The sequence below is a fragment of the Odontesthes bonariensis genome, chromosome 11 (genome assembly GCF_027942865.1).
Source record: "Odontesthes bonariensis isolate fOdoBon6 chromosome 11, fOdoBon6.hap1, whole genome shotgun sequence".
NCBI classification, from domain to species: domain Eukaryota; kingdom Metazoa; phylum Chordata; class Actinopteri; order Atheriniformes; family Atherinopsidae; genus Odontesthes; species Odontesthes bonariensis.
The window spans coordinates 23,450,387-23,471,086 of NC_134516.1; the positions used below are offsets into that span (position 1 = coordinate 23,450,387).

The 20,700-nt window shown below is 41.4% G+C and overlaps 1 protein-coding gene across 2 annotated transcripts; it reads right to left on the bottom strand.

Annotated features, from left to right (window-relative positions):
* Nucleotides 1-279: 279 nt before the first annotated feature.
* On the bottom strand, nucleotides 280-19,753 carry arhgef7b (Rho guanine nucleotide exchange factor (GEF) 7b). Of its 2 annotated transcripts, XM_075478004.1 has the most exons (22): nucleotides 19,332-19,753; nucleotides 17,122-17,205; nucleotides 13,999-14,083; nucleotides 13,660-13,784; nucleotides 13,345-13,549; nucleotides 11,601-11,692; nucleotides 10,376-10,470; nucleotides 9,573-9,668; nucleotides 8,650-8,772; nucleotides 8,421-8,559; nucleotides 8,168-8,227; nucleotides 7,859-8,005; nucleotides 7,533-7,619; nucleotides 7,314-7,392; nucleotides 7,032-7,171; nucleotides 6,693-6,920; nucleotides 6,301-6,394; nucleotides 5,697-5,786; nucleotides 5,113-5,271; nucleotides 4,209-4,305; nucleotides 3,934-3,988; nucleotides 280-3,073 (listed from the first exon to the last, which is right to left on the bottom strand). In XM_075478004.1, exons 1-22 carry the CDS (start codon nucleotides 19,494-19,496, stop codon nucleotides 2,951-2,953), a joined length of 2,568 nt encoding a protein of 855 aa, XP_075334119.1. In that variant the 5' UTR covers nucleotides 19,497-19,753; the 3' UTR covers nucleotides 280-2,950. The 2 variants fall into 2 exon arrangements, with proteins under 2 accessions (XP_075334119.1, XP_075334120.1); XM_075478005.1 differs by lacking the exon at nucleotides 5,113-5,271.
* Nucleotides 19,754-20,700: the final 947 nt, after the last annotated feature.

A 20,700-nucleotide genomic window follows, 5' to 3' on the forward strand; every position in this document is an offset into this window, starting at 1 on the left:
TTCGTGCTTTTGTTCTGCAAAAAGGCAAATTACAGTGGCAGCGTTTACCCTTCAGCCCCAATGTGACAAAATAAAACTTTATATTTGGTTTGTCATGGACAAGAACAGCTGCTGCACAATGCACATAGCGGCACTGCAGGTTGAAAGGCTGCACAACCTCATCATCAGCCCTCCACTCCGGTGCAGATGTGTCATTGTGCAACTCAAAAAGGGTGTGCAGGATACAATTACTTTCAAGCTGAAGTGGATTTCCCCCAGAAGAAAACTGTAGATGTGGTATTTTTAGCATTTTACATTTTATTCAATAACAAAGAAGTGTGTGAAATAAATAGACAGGGAAGATTCTTGTCATTGTAACTACTATAAATCACCATCATCACTAACTTCTGAACACATTTACATTGATCACTTTTAGTTAAATACATAAGTTAGAGCCATTAACTGGCTTCCTGTATTATACAGCTTACATTAGTGTGGTTCTAGTGTCCGTATCATTTATTGGCCAGGTGAGGTCTCGTATCTAAAAGCCTCAACTAATAAATGTTTTTCTCCCAGTCTCATGTCTCCCGAGGCTTATGAGGATTATGTTGCTTCTCCGTACAAATCAATCAGCCGGGTCAAGTAGAAAATAAGTGTTACAAATCAAAACCAGAGTAAAAACAGAATGACAAATATATATATATATAAAAAAAGAAAGAAATAATTCTCCAATAAGTTTGATTCTGACCTCAAAAAAAAAAAAAGAAAAAGAAATGTTCCAGTGTGTTATTGCTTTGGTCTTTAGAAACAGAAAAGAGCACTGAGCCGTTTCATCCTGAATGTTTTGTGTAGTACCAGAAAGAGAGAACTTAAGACTATAAAAAGGAGTGTGATTGATCCGGACATCGTTTCAGTGATACAGTGCTCGCTTTTATTGATAAATCCAAACCTAAGTATGAGTTCAGTGCAGTTTGCTTGTTTGGAATCGGTCTTAAGTGTATGATCAAACAAAGCTGAAGTCCCAGTATGGAACTGTTAATTGTTAATTAATAATGTAATAAGTTTCAGAATCACGTTTAGCTGGTCTTGTACTTCAAACTGTCGCTGTAAAGTACGGTAAGCTGCTTTTACCCCTTTCCTACACTCTGGTTCCTTACATTACAAGTGTGTGTCACTGTTATATTACAGTATCCATGCAAATGTGTTTCACTGCATTTTTGCTCAGACTTTTAAACTCGTTTTATTTATTTACTTTATTTTCATTTTTTTTTTAATGCCTCACAGTCAGAGGAAGTCAGAATATAGCAAACCAGGAGCAAAAAAGGTGCATTAAACTCAAATTAATAGGCAGTGATCGTGTCGGTGGGCATGTCGGTTTTTAGAGACGTCATCACTTGCTCTTAATAGCTGCAAAGTTTATTCATCTAGCTATCCTACTTAATTTAATAATCAATCGGCAACCCCTTTCCTGCTGGTCACCGCTGATGTATAATCAGTGTCGGGGACCAGTGTCACACAGGGTGTCGGGCGTCCATCTAACTTTCTATAACAACCGTGAATCTCAAGTATCAAAATTAAGAGATGAAGCTGTTGTTTCAGGCAACACGTGTATCATATTCCACTTTAAAACCACGGCAGAACTTGGGGAAAGGAAAATATTACGCAGGCCGACACTGTTAAAGGGACACAGGAGCGTTTTTCCAAATATTAATCCTGAATCCACGATCAGTCTCTTACTTTATGGTTGATACATACCCAGTTTTAGTTGGACAAACTAGGCTTTTGCCATTTTCAGGTAAGGGGGGGCACAAAGAGCTTCCGTGTAACAAAATTAACGTGAAGACAGAAAATGGCACGGCTCTCCCTCACTCAACTCTCCACTTAAAAGTTGTTTTCCTGAGTGGGTCTTTTAATGACCACAAATGACCAACAGGGTCAATAACAATTTATGGCTTATTGGTTGGAGCACATTGGGTTTCAGGTCATGTGTAGGAGCACTAAAACGACTTCTAAAATGCTCTCCCTTCTTTTTAGATAACTGAATGTTAACATGATAACAATGGAGCCAAATGTTTCTGGAAAGTTTCCCCAACTATTAGCGGAGCAGCACATGCGCTTTATTCAGAACATTCCTCACAAGTCGGCAGCCCCAGCGCTGGGTGTTTAGCATCTCTGCAAGGCAATTCTACATCGAATTTCGCCAACCTTTAATTATGGCTTTGATTGTGAAATCTAAAACGCATGTTAACCCAGAGCTGGAAACTTAAACCATTTGTTGTCATGTTAGGTCCTGAGAGAATTTCTGATGAAAGATTGGTAAGCTGAATAGTGTTGTCTAATCCTTCTGTTAATTATATAAGATCTATATACGATCATATAAGATGTGTCTGATGTAGCAACTTCACAATTGGCTTGGGATTCAGTTTTAAAAGATGATCTGTTGTCTGAAATTGCATCAAAATGGCATGTGTGGTTGGGAGGCTTTTTTTTTATGTGTCAGTGAGAAATGTGACTCATATACTGCTTTAGTGTTTCTAGGAAATATAGCCTGAGACATGTATTCACGCACTAGGACAGTAAATAAAATACTGTCTTGGCAATTGTTAAAATTCTTACAAAAAGTAGACTTAGAGACAAAAGCCAGAAAATTGTCACTGCTGTAGAGATAGCGGATTGAAAAAATAAATAAATGAAGGAAAATGGCAGGTAGTGATATTTTCATGCCTACCAGCTGTCATGGCTTCACAGCTTTCTGGTCAGTTGGGATGGCTTCGCCGATGGCCGGCAGGCATTTCCTCTTGGTCCATAGTTTGGCACATGGGTCACTGTCAGGGTTAAAGTTAACTACAATGGATGCATGTTGGAGAGCGGCGTCAACAACTGGCCGCGGTTGTCCAAACAGTTTGAACGGCTGCTGTCATTTGGTTACTTAAAAAGTCAGAAGTGCTCCCTGGTTCAGACATAATTGTTTTCAGAGGTTCGTCTCATCCCAGGTTGGGTCGTTCATGTTCTTCAGAACTCTCCTGACAATCCTCTCCAGCTCTTTTCGCGCTCGCTGCTCCTCCTCCAGCGTCCTCTTCATCCTCTTGTTGTCCTGAGGAAAAGGAGCCAAAAAAGGATCAATTATTCCTACAAAACCATCATCAAATACGTGGAGTCAGAAGTTTAGACTTTGTTGAATCTTTAATGGTCTCTCTAAAAATAAACTAAAGGATTGGCTGGAACTGTCAAAGCTAACAACCATCTGGATGGGACTGAAAAGTCAGATTCCGTTTGCATTTCTAACAAGTAAACGCTAAATTTCAGCCCAGCAGTGGTAAACCTGCTGGGAACCAACCTCAGCTTTCTAATCACCGGCCGTGCCTGCAACTGGTCCTGCAGGTTTCTGGGTTACAAATAGTTCACCAAATGAATAATCGCTTCCTTATTTCATCCATTTCCAGCTTATAATAAGCTGGGTCCATACAATTTTGCCCCTTTTAGCTGCACCATTGTCCTCTCTCCCAACTGCTCCTTATGTGGAGAGATTCACTGCTCGACTGGAAATACTCGCGTCTGCTTTACATTCCACAAGAATCTTGACACATTGACTGGACATTTTCCTAAAACCGCTTTCTTTGCACTTTTCTAAGAGTAAGTCTTAAGCTCTTTCTTTTCACATCTCAAAACATTTTGAAAAATTCAGAACTGGGCTTCAGGGCTCATCCATGATTTGAAACTACTGGGGAAAAAAAACAAAAAAAAAAAACAAGCTGCACTGTAATGAGAACTGTTATTAATAGAGCAAAAACTTCTTACATTTATATAAACTAAATATAAGACATTTCACTTCCTGGGAATCCTCTGAAACTCCCTTGAAAACAACATCTTTGACCTCATTTTGAACCTTTACATGGATTATTTGGTGACAGCAGGAACGTTTGGTTTGTAGTAAAAAGAAAAATGTAAACTCACTTGTTTGAGTTCCTGGACTTCATCTTTGAGACTGTACACCGTGTCCACCAGACTCCTGCAGGAACAGAAGAGCTCGTGTTTACTTTAACAGGTTAACAGGTGTAAAGTCACTCTCTCTTTAGCATTCTTAAAATGTCCGTTTTCATTTAGTTTGACACACTAAACCATCCACCGGTTATCCGGTTTATGTCACCAATATCAACCCCTGCTAAGGCTATACATGACTCCAATTTACAGCGTCCTATAAGTTTTCAAAGCCAGAATTTATTTCTCACCTCTCCTCCACTACGGTTTGGCCATTGCTCCTCGTTTCCTCCACTATAATCTTCTCCTCCTCCGGGAACAACACCTGAACGTCCTTCCTACTTGAGCCTGAGCAAAACAACGAAAACTCTGTCAGTTCCCGACAAAAGAAAACTTTTAGAAACTTTTTTTCTCGTTTCATTTGGCAAACATAAACTACAAGCAAGCACACACCAGATGGAAACGTTTAACATTTGCACATCTAAAAATGTGTGACAGAGAACTTTCACGCTCTCAGTTCAGTGCGAATATGTTTACATGCACTAAAATGTCTTCCTGCGGAGCCAAGCTGGCATAACGTGACTGAAAACATTCTTCAGCAATGTATAAGATTCTTCCTCTGTCACGCTTTATTTTTTGGTTTTGTCCCTCTTAAACGGTGTTAAATTGAGAAGTTGTTCAGACTCATCTAGAAAAAGTCACCAGGCCAGACCAAGCAGTTAGTTAATCAAGACAAAATCAGAAGGATACGCAGTGTGAAAAGCCGCTAAAAGGTCAGTGAGTGAGGATTAAAAGAGGATTTTTGATGTGAGGAAAATGTCTCGCTGCTTTTTACGTGGTGCAAACGTTCACTTTACAAGCCGTTGTGTTCACCAACCACACTGTCGGCTTCCTTGTTTTGTTTGCACGCAGTAAAACACCCACTCAGCTGTTAAAACAACAAGTGATGTGTGCCTGCTGGAGCTCCTAGAAACGTACGGGAATACGCACAGGCTTCCACGAAAGGACAACTACTAAATATGCAAAAACAGACACAACATAACAGGTTTAAGACAACAGACAGATATAATACACACACACACACACACATCTATCACCAATTATAAATGAGCTGGTATTCCAACATGTCAATGGTTTGCAACACCAGCATCTTACGAGAAAACGAAGCAGTCCTTTGACTATGGGAAGTCCAGATACTGTCATAATCCGAGTCTTCTGATTGGTCAGAACATGGCAGGTTGCCAGGGAAACCAGCCGCATTGAGGCTGGTGTCAGCCAGCACATGGTTGTGCATGAGGTCTGTTCCTTGCCAGGCTTTACCGTGCCATGAAGTTACCCGCAATTGAATGTCGGGGGACGACGAGACAAATCCAAATAATGTTGGATAAAGGATGAGGGGGTGGGATAAACCATGTAGTGGGTGTGGGCAGTAGTTATCAAACACAAAATATGACAATAGGTGACAAACCAAGGAGAAATGATGAAAACAATCAGTTTGAGTAGGAATAATTATGACAAATATAAGTAAATAAGAGGATGATGCCAATAAGAAGTAGAATTGTGCAATGAGCAAACAGATGAATGGAGGTAAGACATAAAAAGAGAGGAGAGAAAAGAACATTGTTAGTAAAGAAAGCAGACAAGAAACAACATACAGCAATAAGACCCAGATTAGCCATGGAAGTCTGTGAGAATGTGTGAGAAAGTGTTTAGGTGTGAATGTGCGCATTCAAACTCACTTGAGTTGAGAGTCTGTCGTGTCTTGGCACTGGTACAATAAGCCTCGATCACTTTCAGGATCTGAGCGTCCTCCTCCAGAGCTGCCGTGCCTGATCAACAAGGACAAGACAAAAGGACATGGTATGGACTGGTATGGACTGACGAAGGGCAATAAAATATCAAACTCACTGGTGAAACGGAGGACTTACAGCGACAGACACCCTCCTGCATTTAATTTGCACAGCTTCCAGGGAGAATAAATAAATAAAGGGTACTACATCACACAGGTTGTAGGAACAAACAAAGATGTGGTCTGTTCTCAGTCTATGATGGGACAAAGCTCATATTTAAAGCTCTCGTCTAATTTTCACTGTTATCAAATATAGTTAATATCAGACTTGAGCTTTGTTTTCTTGTATCTGGTTGCTTGTTGCTGTCAAAACATCTGGCAACACTAGTTAATGGTGGACAGCATTTGATATGGTTGCTATCCCTGAACTTCACTGCTAGATGTCAGTAATTATTGGACACCGTTGCTTTGAACAACACCAGCGATAAAGTTTCCAACTGCATTCATACTTTTCCTTTGGGGCAATCATATTTCACTCGTCGTGTTGCACTTACTCTTTCTGACAGTGAAGTCTTCCTCTGAAGGTTTCCTCTCCGGTTTCCTCTTAGGGAGCAGCTTCTTCATGTTTTTCGGACTCTTACTCATGTCCTTCAAAGTAAAAAAATAAATAAATAAATTTAAAAAAGCACAGAAACACAATATGGATAAAAAAAAATAATTTTAAAATCCACTTTCAATTTTAGTTTGACAAAAAAGAAACATGTGGGAACACCTTCGTCAGGCAAAACGAGTGAAGGAAAGAGTTTGGGAGAAATCCTCTTTAATAAATCACAAGAACCCACAACCCAGAGGTCCACATATCCTACTTTTAGCAACACATACACTGTAGTATGTTCTTAAATTTAAGTTTGGTCTTGGCTCCTTTCTACAGGTCAGTGTTCAGCACCTCTTTGAAGCAGAGCGCAGCAGAGGGCCGGAGTGGAGGCGCAGGGCGAAGGCAGCTGAGGCTCCAGGGTTTAGGGGTGCTCGGTGGCTCCAGAGGTCCCCACGCGGGGCCGCTACCGTGTCCCATCTCATATGAAGAGAGATGAGGCAGGGTGTGGTACAGTTTCTTTTCACTGCTGCCCCCACGAGACTCTGAGTGTCTGGAGGGAGAGATGGGGTGAGAGGGCAACTGGGAAGAGTTGGGTGAGGAGGAGAGACAAATATGGCAGCAGCGGGGTGAGTGAAGATCCACTGGCAAACCAGTGAATATAATCATCCTTCAGAAAAGATGGAGGCTTACTGTGTGACAGGGAGACTGGGGCTTGTGCAAGTGCGTGTGCACAGGAGGGGCCGTGTGTGTGTGCTTGGTGAGAAGGTCCAGCCAGTGCTGCAGGTCGCGCTGACTGTTGCATGCAACCTGTATCCGTTCACACTGGCCTCCTGCACAAAACATTAGCAGAATTATTCAGGGTGTGTGTTCACAAGTGAAACAAGTCTTTCAGTCAACGGCAACATATAACTATATGTAAGGTAGAGGTGCTGAAATCGTGAGCTTCTAAAAATAACAGCTTTGAGGGCTGACCAGATATTTCAAAAGCGTTCCTCAAGTTTTCTCCATCTTCAATTCTGGAGATGAGCATTCCTGTTAAAGGCATCCTCCCCTACAGACATAAAACAGAAACACAGCGTCAGTGAGAGCACCAGAGCACACGGAAACAACCGTTTGATGTTCGGGAGCTTAAAGAACTTTTTTGCTTCCATTTGTAACTTGTGTTTTACATCATGTGTACTACAGACATACCTGGTAGATGAATCCACTCATTCTCAGGCTGGCAGAGAGGATGACGAGAGTGTGAGGGAAGAGGACGAGGTAGCGTTCACTTGACTCCTGAGAGGAGGAGAAGAAGAAGAAAAAAAAGGTTTTATATACTCTACACCAAATGTTATTCATGTAGTTTAGTTATTGGGTCTGATCAAAACTCTCCAAACATATGAGGTTGATCCTGCTATGAATAACTGAGGAAAGACTCATTTATGGTAAAAAAAAAAGAAAAGATAAATGTGGCTCTAATTTCCAACAGAGGTAGATGGTCTCAGAGAGATGTTTGGGGGGCTGTGATTAAATACCTGACAATTCTGCGTGTGAACTGTGACCTGGGACATGTGCAGAACTGGGCCGAGAGCTTTGATATCATCTCCCTCCCAGTTCCTGATTGGCTCTGTTAAAATCTGCAGCTCCAGGTCCTTCCTCTTCCTCACCTCTTGACACTGAGCCTGAGCACAAACAAAAGCACACACAAGTACGGAAATGTTGCAAAAAAAAACTCCTCCTGGAGATGATTTCCAAAGTACTTTTCGGACAAGTGCAAATGAAGTGATGGGCAAGTGGAAAAGTGGAGAACAAACAACAATCTGAAAGAGGAACGTGTACGTTACCCCGAGGTCTTTAAAACTCGCCATGGCAGCATGGAGGTCAGCTCTGTCAGGGTGTTGTTCCTATAAGACATGAAAATATCATCACACTTTTTCAGAAGAAAAAGTACTCAGTTTATTGAAGTCTCCGCAACTTAATAACTGATCGACTCCGGTCATCCCTAACGGAGTCAGTCATCGATGATTACTCAGCAAAAAAAATATAATACGAGTTAGGGTTGAGTCTACCAACAGAGACAGAGAGATTCCTGCTTACTTCCATATGTCTGTCCAGTTCTTTAAGCAGTGCAGGGTACCTCTCCAGTCTGGTGAAAGGTTTACTCAAACTCGTGGTCAGTGTCAAGATCCCCGGACTCGATGCCCCTTTTGACTCCATGTGCTCCCCCAACTCCTCGCTGCAGCACACATACACAGAAAAACAACGGACCACGGTTAGGTTTAACAATTCCATTACATACACGCTGTGTTTTTCAGGCCGGACAGACCTGTGTTCGGTGAGTACATTGACGGCAGACGGGTGACTGGAGCAATAGGCCACGTAGATGATCTTCATCTGCGGCATCAGGTTCAGAAAGAAGCCCCCAATCCTCTGCTGGTTCTCAGGGAGTCTACACAAATCGCATGAAAATATGACGTATGTCATAGTGTATAGAAGGGAAAAGATCGCAACATTTACAGCAGTCTACAGTTTGACACCATAAATGATCTTTTTCTTAAAACTCAAATGATCAGTTAGAAACAAAACAAAAAAAACTGAGCCAGTTGGTGAGTTTGCTCATCAACTTTTAAGGTTTTTCAACAAACAACCTTTAATCACTTGCTCCCACTAGGTGTCCCTGTTGCCACGACAACTGCAGCTGTGATTCTCCAATAAAGCCAACTGCAATCTGAGGGCCTGCAGTTCTGTGCTTTTAGGGGGAGAATTACTTGAAGCAACAGACTGTTACTAAGGGTAGTTATTCTTTTATTACCATAAGGAAGTGAAGTCAAAAACCAAAGCTGAAACGATAGTCAGAGCTTTGATACAAGTAAAGAGCAGGATAAAGACTTAATCAACTGCTGTGCAGCTAGAAGTGCAGAACAGTTAGGGTATAAGAGTGTATTAACACTTGTGTAAAAAAAAAAAAAAAAAATGGTCCAAGAGTCAACATACTAAATCACATATCAAGACAAATAAAAGAAGGAAGAGTAAACATTTCAAAAGTTAAAATAAACACGAAGGTTAGACATCTCTATGAACAAAATCTAAAAAGCAGATAAACTACAGACACTTCTGACAGTTCTATCATTTCACCTCTTTTATCAACTGTGCTTTGACAGCGTTTAAGTGCTCTAATGTACACTAAATGCCAGTAATACACTGCATTTCAGCATGTATATAGAGAGCAAAGACAGAAAGTATACTGACTTGGTCTGTTCATCCAAAGACTGAACCAACAGCTGTTGAAAAGTTGAAATTTCCTCCAGATTTCCCTGAATGTGGCTGATATCAACACTGCTGAGTCTGCAAAACAGAGGAGGAGAGAGGAGTGTTTTCAAGTTCATCACCGACTGATTTGCATTTTATTCGTTGATTGTCGACTGGTCTGTGGTTGGATTCGGTGTCCTGTCGTCACTACGTCAGGAAGGACGCAGTGACTCCAGGACGTTATTGCTCCAGAACGAGTTGAACTTAAAGATTTTCGGCGTATATAAGCGCAGTCCCGATTAATCCTGCAACAAATGAAAATGGATCATGTTCAGTATTTTCACATCTCATATGTGTGAACCATTACAAAAAACTAACGGCCTTTTCAAAACCTTAAAGACCTAAATCCAACTGAGAATCTGTGGTATGACTTCAAGATTGCTGTTTACCAAGCAAAACCCATCAGCCTTGAGGGAGCTGGAGCAGTTTTGCTCTGCAGAATGGAAAAAAAAATCCCAGAGGCTAGATGTGGCAGGCTCACAGGAACACGCCCCTAAGAGATCTGTCGCTGCAGTTACTGCAAAAAGTGGGTGACTTTGGGGTGGGGGTGGTGGTGGTGAATAGCTGCGCACGCTAACATTTCCCTCTTTTTTCTGCATTATTGCTTGTTTACTAATACCGTGTGAAATTTGGACAACTTTTCTTAGTAATGCAGTCGATAAACGTTCGTGTGTGCGCTCCACACTGCTTCTAATATTTCCCTCCGTTGAATAAAACAGCAGAAAATGTAAAAATAACTCTACCGGTCTGTGGGGTGAAGCGATCGGAGGTATGAACCCAGCAGACTCTGTAGCTCCCTCGAATATTCACTCTCTGCATCCAGGATGTTCTGTAGGACCTGGCAACAGAGACGTCACACTTAAGACTTTTATATTCCCTGCATACGGACATAAGTAAGACGACATTGTAAGTCATTAATACGTCAAAATCAATAAGTTACCAAAGAATTTCTTTTTGCACAAAATATAACACAAGTCCCAAAACATCCCGGCAGGTTATGACTCTACAAAGGCTTTCCACTGAGAGACGTGGTTTGTTATAATTAACAAAGACAGTTCTAGGACCCTTTGGGAGCTGTAAGACTGGACTGAGCATCTGACTCCTCAGGCTAATCGGGAACTTCACGAGGATGAGGTGTCTGGCAAATGAATTGTGCAATGTTAGGAAAGTAGAACAAGTGGTTGGTTTCCCCTCAAGTCTGAAGGTAGTGTGTGTTTGACAGCAACTTTAATGTAGAGTAAATTTAAACATTAAAGAACAGAAACGCATGAAAAAGCCCAAAGCTAGCATCTTCTTATGAAACGAGCTTCTGTCCCAATGCTCTTGGGGTTCTTTTAGAGGAGAAACTCTTATCTATGAGTTACATTTTCTACTAGATTCCTGTGTGGAACAGCTGTGACTTCAGGCAAGTCCGGTGTGTAAGAAAGGCTCAGGTGCCTCGTACAAAGATGGCGACAGACTGTGACATCTTGTTACATTATTAAAAACACACAAACACTCAACCACACTCACACCAGAAAGAGCCAGCCCTGGGGCAAGGCTGCCCCAGAAACCACTGGATTGGAAGAAATAACCTACATTGCGCTCGCCACACTCTCTCACACAGACATGACACATGTAGGGGTGCCATGCAGGCTCCAGAAATGACTACATGCCTGCACATGCACAGGCACTGCTAGGTGATAATCGATTGTGACAATCCACAAAAAGCAGGCACGCATGTGACAATCATTCAGCTCGGGTCACTCCGACACTCTTAATTTAATATTGCGCATCAGAAGAGATACAGAAAGCAAAGTTTTTAGTTTCTGCCTTACAGTGATGCGTTCAAATGTGGTTAGAGCCTTTTTCCTGAAAGTCTAACATCTATCCCTAAACTAAATTCAACTTTTAAGAGATTAACTGTAAACTGTTGGAGGCCTGCGAGCACAGCTTCAAATAGGAGTTTCTTAAGGTTGTGATGCTCACCACATTGTAATAGGTCTTACTGATGATGGTGGTGTCGAAGCCTTTGGGCGGACTCTTCAGAGTCCCAGACTTTGGCTTGTCCGCCTCTTTGTCTAAAACGGAGAAACAAGGGAGATTTATTGAGAAACACAGGCAACAACACGTAACAAGTGAGTCTCATCAACAAGCAATAAAAAGGGAGGACTCTCGTATCATGGGTTCGGGGTTTTCGTCACTTAAACGAAGGACAAAACATTTTAAAAGGCCATCACAGGAAGAGCTCGTAGGATTGCAAGCTTCATAAAAAGAGACGAGTCTGACCACTAAAAGTCAATTAATTTATCGCACACTTCAGTGTCGCTGTGTATCGTCTGTTGTGCCTCAGAGGAAAAATACAAACTCCCATCAACTGACATCCTTTCAACTAAAGGAGAAGAAAATGTTATTTGCATGCAGATTTCCCAACTGCAGGACAATGCTGTGGCCTGAACAGTGACAACCAGTGATTAAATGCTACAAATCAACCAATGTCATGTCATTTCCCTGCATGCTTTTGTTATTACAGAGATTTACGTCCAATAATAATGTATAATGAAGCGAGTTGCCCTATCTGTCAGTTAAATGTTGAACTTTGCAAAGCATGCCATGCAAAGCCCAGATGGGTCTCCAGATAATGAGTAGTTTAATGTACTTTATGAAGTTCGTTGACTGACTGCAGAAAATAAAGAGCTTAAAGTTGAGTTTGCCATTTCAGGATGCGATGGGAGAAACATTTCCCCACTCAGACATCTGTTTTTTTTTCGACCAGCTTTTCGTAACCTTTAGCTCTTCCTCATGATACAAAGTCTCCCTGCCATCCCTTAGTGTGCCTTTATCACAGTTGTTTTCTGCTATGAGCTCAAGTCAGGAAGTTCCCTTTTATACAGCGGCCCTGGAACTTCCCGTCTTTGTGAAGCTTCCTGCCGTCCCTCCTCCGAAAGCAGCACAACTAACCAAGACAATCATATGAACTACAAGAAAACACAGATGGCAGCTGTTAACAGCTTCATTCAAGTTCAAAAATGTACTAACCAAAAAAAAACCTAACCACCACCAGAAGCACACTGCAGGTGGTGACATATAAATAAACGTGTTACTTTGATTTAGAGGATGAGCAAACCCGACTAAACTCCTTTTAATCCACACACTTGCTAAAAAAAGAAATGCTGCGTCTCCTCTTAATTGAAATAAGTTTAAAGAAGAGCCAACTAAGTTGAAACTGGATAACAAATTAGGGGATTTGCAAACAAATCAAATTAATTGATGCACACTAGTTATAGTGAATTTCAAAACGGCTCGTACAGTCTTTAAGAACTCTATACTGCAACTAAAAGAGGTCAGGAAGTAATTATCAGTCAAAAGGAACCTGCAGGAAATCAGTTGATTGAGTATATCTGTGTGTGTAACTCCTTTGGCAAACAAGCTCACTTATCCTTTCTATTTGATCAGATCTACTTTACAGTGCGATCTCTCACTCCAGTGTTTATTTAACTGCATCCTAAACCTGAAGCTAGCCCCAAACTTCCAGTTCCTGATGGAAGCAACTCACTCTGTATGCACCCTGTTCTGACACGTCTTGACTTCATGAGAAAATATTAGCTGTGACCTAAACAAAAAGGAGTTAGTTCTGCTCTCTGGCAACTATGCTGAAAAAAAAAAAAAAAAAAAAAAAAAGAGAAGAACATTAAGGATGCACAACATCTGCAGCACTCAGAGCAACACCCACCGCTTCCTTTCAGCTCCCGTACATAGTTATTGGGGAACCACCCAGTCTTGCCGTTCAGTGAGCCTTCCCACCACCCTCCCTCCTCCTGCCTGCTGACACTGATGATGTCACCCTTGGAGAAGGAGAGCTCGTCCTCGTTGGTCTGCTGGAAGGCAAAGCGCGCTTTGACCAGCATCTGGCCACACCCACTGCCCTCCGACATGTCCTGAGAACGAGGAGAACAACACCCAGAGACACCCACATTAAAACGGACCGTAGCAAGACTTGTTGGTCTCCTGTCATAGCTCGAGTTGTGTAGTTGTCACTGTGACTCACCAGGCTGCGGTACTGAGGCTGCAGCAGCTTCCAGGAGTGACTCTGAGTGTTCAGGGAGTCAAATGACTTGATCCTCAAGTTTGAGGAGTGAGGAGCACACACGCTGTCTCCAGAAACGCCAATATCTGCAGGTGCACAATTTGTTAATTCAGAATTGTAAAGCAATCAAAGCACAAACAGGACAACTGTCGGGCTTTTAATATAAAAATTCTAATTCTACATAATTAGTCACAATAAACAGCACACAAAAACAGACATAATTTTCAACAATATATATACATATATATATTATATTTTAATTTTGAATATTAAAAATGAAAAAAAAGAGAATAATCCTACCTTCAGTAGCTTTATTAAGAGCAACCAGGGAGTTTAGGACCTTGGAGAAGTTCAGTCCCTGCCGCAGATCGCTGACCTCAAAAGACTAAAGGGAAAGAAAAACAAAAGAAAGGGGAAAGAAATAATTTCATATAAATGCAATAATATATGGAGGGGTCTGAAGTACATTTCAAAAGCATCATGCCACCAAGGACATGAAACTGTTTTTCTGAAATAACTGTGGATGTAGAACACCTTTTTCATGAATTTGGACACACCTACCTGTTCATTTTGAACCTACGCCAGCAAATAAATAAATAAATAAATCAGCCCCTATTGCATTTAGAATCTAGTGTAGTGGGGGCTGATCAATAATGGTAGTAACTGTAGGCGTGTCCTGCATTACATTACATTCAGAGGAAAACACATATTATCTGTCAAAAAGTAACACAACAAAACCTGTTCCATTGAAATGTGCCCCAACAACAATATGGATATCTGGTTGTAAACAAAACTTTAAACTAACCGCATATCAGTTTATTTATTCATAAGCTGAACAGCTATGCATCCCAAACTGACCTCCGGAAGAACCACAACCACAGCATATCGACCTAAAAACTTAAGAAACACTGAGTGTAGTGGGGCTTTGCATCTTCGTACCAACTGCAGTCTGGAGCAGGATTACTTAAAGTCTGATCTGCCCCCTGTAATCTCCCACTCACACATATGTGTGTGACACACACAACCAGAGTCAAAATACCTCTGAAGCGCCTAATCTTGTGTATACCACACACACAGCCCACATAACTATTTGCCCAAAGCTTGAAGGTGGAACTACTTGGAGCATGAATGTCACTTTTTCCTTCTGAAAAATGATCTAAGATCCATCTGCCTACCAAATTCTGCAGATTGAGATCTCTTTAAAGCCCTGCTCTCCTTAGTAGTTTTACTCTAATGAATGCACTTGGCTGATTTAAAAGCACAAGCTAATTAGTAATCAGAACAGTATGAACCAAACAGTGGATACATCCTGCTGGCAAAGGCCTGGAATAAAATACGTGCCTGACGGCCGCTGCTGAAGTCCAATCAGAGACCAGAAATCAAGTGGCTGAAAAACTGCTTTTGATGCGACCCGATAAAAGCAGCTTCACCAAATCTTGAATGTAATCATGTTCATCTGCCCCCCCCCCCCCCCCCCCCATGTGATTGGTCAAACAGCTTACCGGATTGTAACGGGTGTATTATTTAACGTTGGGAGTGAGTGCACTCCAAATGCCCCAAATCAATATCACACCCAACTAACTTTAATTGCTAAGCAGAGGGCTATTTTGTGGTTGTCACTGTTCGTCCACACTCATGCTGCCACTTCTCATTCTCTCTGTAATCCTCCTCCACTGGACTCTGCTTTTCCTATGCCTGCCCGATGACTGTCTGGGAGAATTACTACAGACTGCTGGTAACAGAGACCTTGGCTTCCAGCGACATGGCTGACGTGCCTCTAATCAACCTGATTGGAAAATGCACTGGCTGGCTGGCGGACTGCATTACATCAGTCCACTCCTCTCCTCCCCCTCATGTCATCTTATTATGCTCTCTCTCTTTCTATTGCTCCTTTGGATTCAAGATTCTTTTAAAAGCCCATCCTTCTCCTCTCTATTCCTTTCCAAGTCCAGAGCAAAAACCTCGTTATCCGTCTACATCCAGGACTCTGTAGCTGCATAATCAGCTCTTTTCCATTATGAATCCATGGCTTTTTCTCCATGGCTGAGATCAATACTGTGTGTTTGTGTGCGGAGTCATTTTGTACATTATTCACCAGCCCTCGCTTCACGTTCACACAGGGGGCGGGTCATAACCTAGCATGACCCACTTAAAAGCACACAAACACACCCTGATATGTGCATCTGAACTTTGACAGCAATACAGATATATGAAGAGAACAACATTCTTGTACAGCTTCAACATTTTTAACTTCATATTTGAACCTTCCAGTGCCAAACAGCATTTTAATGGAGATTTCTAATCAGCAAGAGACAGCACTCGAAACATGATAGAACTCTTGAACCGATTACAATCCATACAGTGCATGTCCCGATTGGTGAATAGATTCTTCAGAGAAGCGCTGCATTAATGATTAACTCATACAGGCCAGATTGTCTGCATCATATCAAAGCAAACCGACAACTTTCTGGACTGTAATTGTCTTCAGTACAAAACAAGATCGTTCAGCAGTTTCACATATTCAAAACAACTGCCAAGTCGGAGATGAAAATATTGTATCCATGTGAATCTCTGCCTCCTGTTTCCATAACTACGAATGAAACACAGTCAGCAGTACAGCAGTACAGCAGTTCAACTCTGCCAGTTCAGATATTTCTCTTGGGAGCAGAAAAAGTGAAGACTGATATTCTGGACTATTCCAAATGCGCCACAAGCATCTTACACCACTGCTAGGACCATCATATGTAGACAAATATACAACTGTTGGGATAGTAAATAACCGAATGAGTTCATTTGTAGAGGCAAACCCTATGTTTACCTCAAAGTGACACATAGACTGCATAAGAAAACATTTTGCTTTCAGAAATGGCATTTTACCCAGATCCCAAACCACCTGGTGTTACACAAGAGAAAAGAATAGGTGGCAGCCATAAAAAAGCCCGTGCCCATGCTTAAGGTGACATAAAAACTCCAACTTTGTTTCTAAAAGCATTATTAACACCGGCTGGCACGAGCATCTGTTTGTCTTAAGAATTTGAGGTCACCGGCTCATATCTACACCTTTCGTTTAGATGTTTAAATGACTGAGAAACTAGTTTAATTTGTGAGATGAGCCACAATAACTAAATATAGGCGAACTAGATGCATTTTGCTTACTTACCATGACAGAATATCTTAAAATAATTGTCACACTGCGGCCAGGTTTTCACGTCTACAGTCTATGACGACGGTAACGGTTGCTGTCTCGTGCCGTTAACAGGAGCATAACAACTTTAACACGTCACTAATGAACTCTTGGGAAAATAAGTTTTAAAACAGGGGATTAAACGATAACTGTGCTTGTTGAGGCCATTCCCAACTTGTTTTCGAGCTTCCCTGCTGTGTAGATGAATAAATAAATCCATTATTGATGTTCGCACTCACCTCCACACCGAAAGCCCCACAGCCTTTAATGAACTCTGCAATGTTCCTCTGACATTCGCTGTCGCTCCTCGGTTCCTGGAAAAACTACAATAAAAAAAATAAATAAATAAATAAAAATTTAAAATACTCACTTCAGACACAAATTATATCCATATGTCAACGTTAAAGATTTTTCAGTTAGAGAACAATCTTATCCCAGGCGTTGCTGCTGGTGTACCTGCTTTCCAGGATCAAGCAGGCTAATAAGTTCCACTTCCGGGTTTTAACTTTCAAACTAAAACGAAAATTAAGCCCACTTGAGTTTAAATTCGATTCAGTGATTCAGCAAAATCGGTTATGCTTTATCAACTGGATAATAAGTATTAAACCTTCTGAAATTTTAACTAGCAGCAGCAAAGCTGTCTTTAGAGAAGGTGAAAGAAGGACGCGATCCTGCCTGTGACGCGCTCGCATCTTTATTTTGAAAGGGCCGTTTCCGCACTGTTGTTGCGCGAAGTCAACAGAAGCGACTTTAAAACAAGCCTTCACCAGAGAGTCTCTATTATGAGGGCTGTGCCTTCACCCCCCCGAGGGAAGCTGGTTAAGCCGAGGGAGGATGTGACGTTGACAGGTAGATGCTGTGTGTGCTGCTGAGAAAAACGGTGAGTGGGCTGAGGAGGGTGTTGTGTCACATTAAAATTTAAAAATAGAAATGAATGGCATGAAAAAAAAAATAGAAAAGCCAATAAAACTTGTATTATCATCCTGTGAACCACTTACAATAAGTCTATACAATAAAGTAACGGACATCTTGCACAACAGTACTGGTTCTTTGGAAATCGTAGACCAAAACACAGTTTATCACAATATTTTACATTACGTTACGGTAATTTTGCAGACGCTTTTATCCAAAGCGACTTACAATAAGTGCGTTCTACATCGGTATTTCATTGGCATTAATAGCATTAGTGCAATGTGCTGTTAACAGGAACTAGGTCATATTTCCATATTACTCCTATTTTTATCCTCCCTCTGACAGATATCAAAATAAATAATTTGTCTTTTCTTTCTTTTGCACAACATGAAAGAAACTCCATAGGGGGGGTCATAAACTTTACAGGAAAAAATAAATAAATGAACAACTTCAGGTCCCTATTTAAGAAATAAATATTGATGTGTTAGGATAAGATCTAACATCTTGTGAAACAACAGGCCTCTATCTGGACAACATCATGTTGAAGGCTCAGAACCAGTCCTACATAAGACACCCAGACTAAACGAGACCACACACACACACACACACACACACACACACACACACACACACACCATACAGGACAACAATTTGTCATTGTTCTGCCTCCAACTGTGTTTCATGATGTTTTACATATTTTGGCATAACGTGAGCATCGCTGTGCAGCTTTTTAAGGTTACTTTCTTGCCCGATTTCATCTAATTTTACTCATGTTACCGCTCTTTGCGGATGTGACTCACTTTAGCTTGTTGTGTATCTCTTATCATTCTGTGATCTGTTTTGCTTTGTTGTTTAGTGTTCACAGCGGCCATTTTTTCACCTTTGTGGTCTTTTACATTGAATTTCGGTCTTTTTGCTTCCGAAAGCCTGTAGGCTATACGGGTTGTTTAGAATCTCTTGCTGTTTTTGAGGGAGTCATAGTCTTGTTCGAATTAGTCTGTGTTTCAATGTAGTTGTTTTGTGTGTGTGTGTGTGTGTGTGTGTGTGTGTGTGTGTGTGTGTGTGTGTCACATTTGGGATATTTTGTGCCTGATTTGGCAAATTTCCATCTTATTTATATCAGGAGCTCCTTTTTTACTTCTGCTTGTATCTCTTCTGGTTGTACTGTGTCTCTGTGTCAGAGGTCAGAATAAGACCAGGGGCCCCAAACGTCTCTGCTATTACATCGTTAACAAGTACTCACAAGGACTCTTCCCCATTTTCAACAGAAAATACAAGTTTTTTTTAGGGGGGTGTTTGCTTACAATTGGAGTATAATAAAAAAAAAAAAAAAAAGTTAATTCCTGAGGTACTCTCGTTTCTAATTTAACCCTTTATTTAATTTTAGAGCATATAATCCTTGGTATCTTCTTAATCTCACGTCTCTAAACCATGTAGCGTCTGTGTGGTTCTGTGCAATTAGGCCATGAGCTGAATGTTGAATCGATAATTGTGTTCTTTCCTTCCTAGTCCTGTCTCCCCGTCCCCATCCACTCACTTTATCCACCGTCCCGGGTCTGAGTCGCTCCAGCAGCCTGCACAGCACCGCTCCATCCTGCAGAGACGCCTGGAGGAAAGCCTCTGGATCCGAGATGCTTTTCTTGGGAGACTCCAGGACCCCCAGCGTGATGAGCCACGTTACCGTCTGCTCGGCTGAATTCATGTTTGGTTCTCAAAATGTCATAAAGCAGCAGCAGCACTCTATCGCTTCCCAGTGTCTGTGCAATCCTACTTGTGGTCCGTCCAAATTGAGACAACAAGCTCAGCCCCGCCTCGTTTGACCATTCCAATCAAATTGGCCCGATCCTCAGCCTGCTTTACAACACAGAAGAAGTGGAATTGAGAAAGAAGCTTGTTCCTTCCTCTAAAAGCACCGCATTGTCCAGCACTGCCCTCCCTCTATCAGAGGATGTGGGCATCACCTTGGCTCGTGCACAGCTGTCGCAGCCGCTCCAGAATCAAGAGGGATGCTGTAAGGCACGACTTCCTTTGAGCGTTTACAAACTAAAAGCTCGCCGCGCTCTTTGGGACCGGAGGCTCAGCTATCAGGGTCAGCTGGTCAAACTCGTCCCTCTGAGGACTCAGACACCCAAACAAAACCCAGAGAGAGACAGGCCAGCAGGAGATGATCTTTGGAAGTTCTCTGTCATCAGTTTTTCAGACGTTTAATATGATTTTCGATCACTTTGCGGTCTTTTTAAAAATGCATTAAAAATATTAAAACATTTTAAATGCCTTTTTTTTTTGCTTTTCTCCACGCCTGATATATGTGCCACAGTTTTCGCTCTTTTTTTGCGTATATTTGTCATCTTCATTTCATTTCGGTCATTTTACCTCACTTTGGAAGCACTCTGTGTCACATTTGGGTTATTTTTCTGTATAATTTCAGTGGGTTTGTCTCTCTTGAGTTCATTTAGGTCATTCAGGGCCTTTTTGTAATCTTTCGGTAAAAAAAATAAATATATATAAATAAAAAATGGGAAGAAATGCTCCAGCGCAAGTTTGTCTGATTTCTATTTATTTAATTATCTAGAGTGGTCGTTTAACTTTTAGTCTGAAAGTAAAACCCCAGTACTTCTGCTTTATCCTCCTCTGTCTCCCGGGAACTTGACAGCAGCACATCGTCAGGACCGTCCCACTGGTGACAGACTGGATAATAAAGGCAGATTCCCAGCAATGTGTTGGAAATACATTTAAAAGTCCGCTGATTTATAACCGCGATTTAATCCAATTTTTCGCTTAGTGACTTTTGCAACACTTACCTGGTTGTGGAGGATCTTTACGCAGTTACACGCTTCTCTAAACATGTTGATTGACAGCTGTAAGAGCTCCTAACTGCTCAGAAAATGTTAACAGACGACTTGGAT

What these genes read in the sequence shown, in the direction of transcription:
- arhgef7b (XM_075478004.1), bottom strand. Translation starts at nt 19,496, where the DNA reads ATGAATTCAGCCGAGCAGACGGTAACGTGGCTCATCACGCTGGGGGTC. An exon ending in AGCCTCAGTACCGCAGCCTG is followed by an intron (nt 13,550 to 13,659) that starts GTGAGTCACAGT and finishes CCTCGTTCTCAG; the next exon opens with GACATGTCGGAGGGCAGTGG. An exon ending in GAACGCTTTTGAAATATCTG is followed by an intron (nt 7,172 to 7,313) that starts GTCAGCCCTCAA and finishes TGTTTTGTGCAG; the next exon opens with GAGGCCAGTGTGAACGGATA.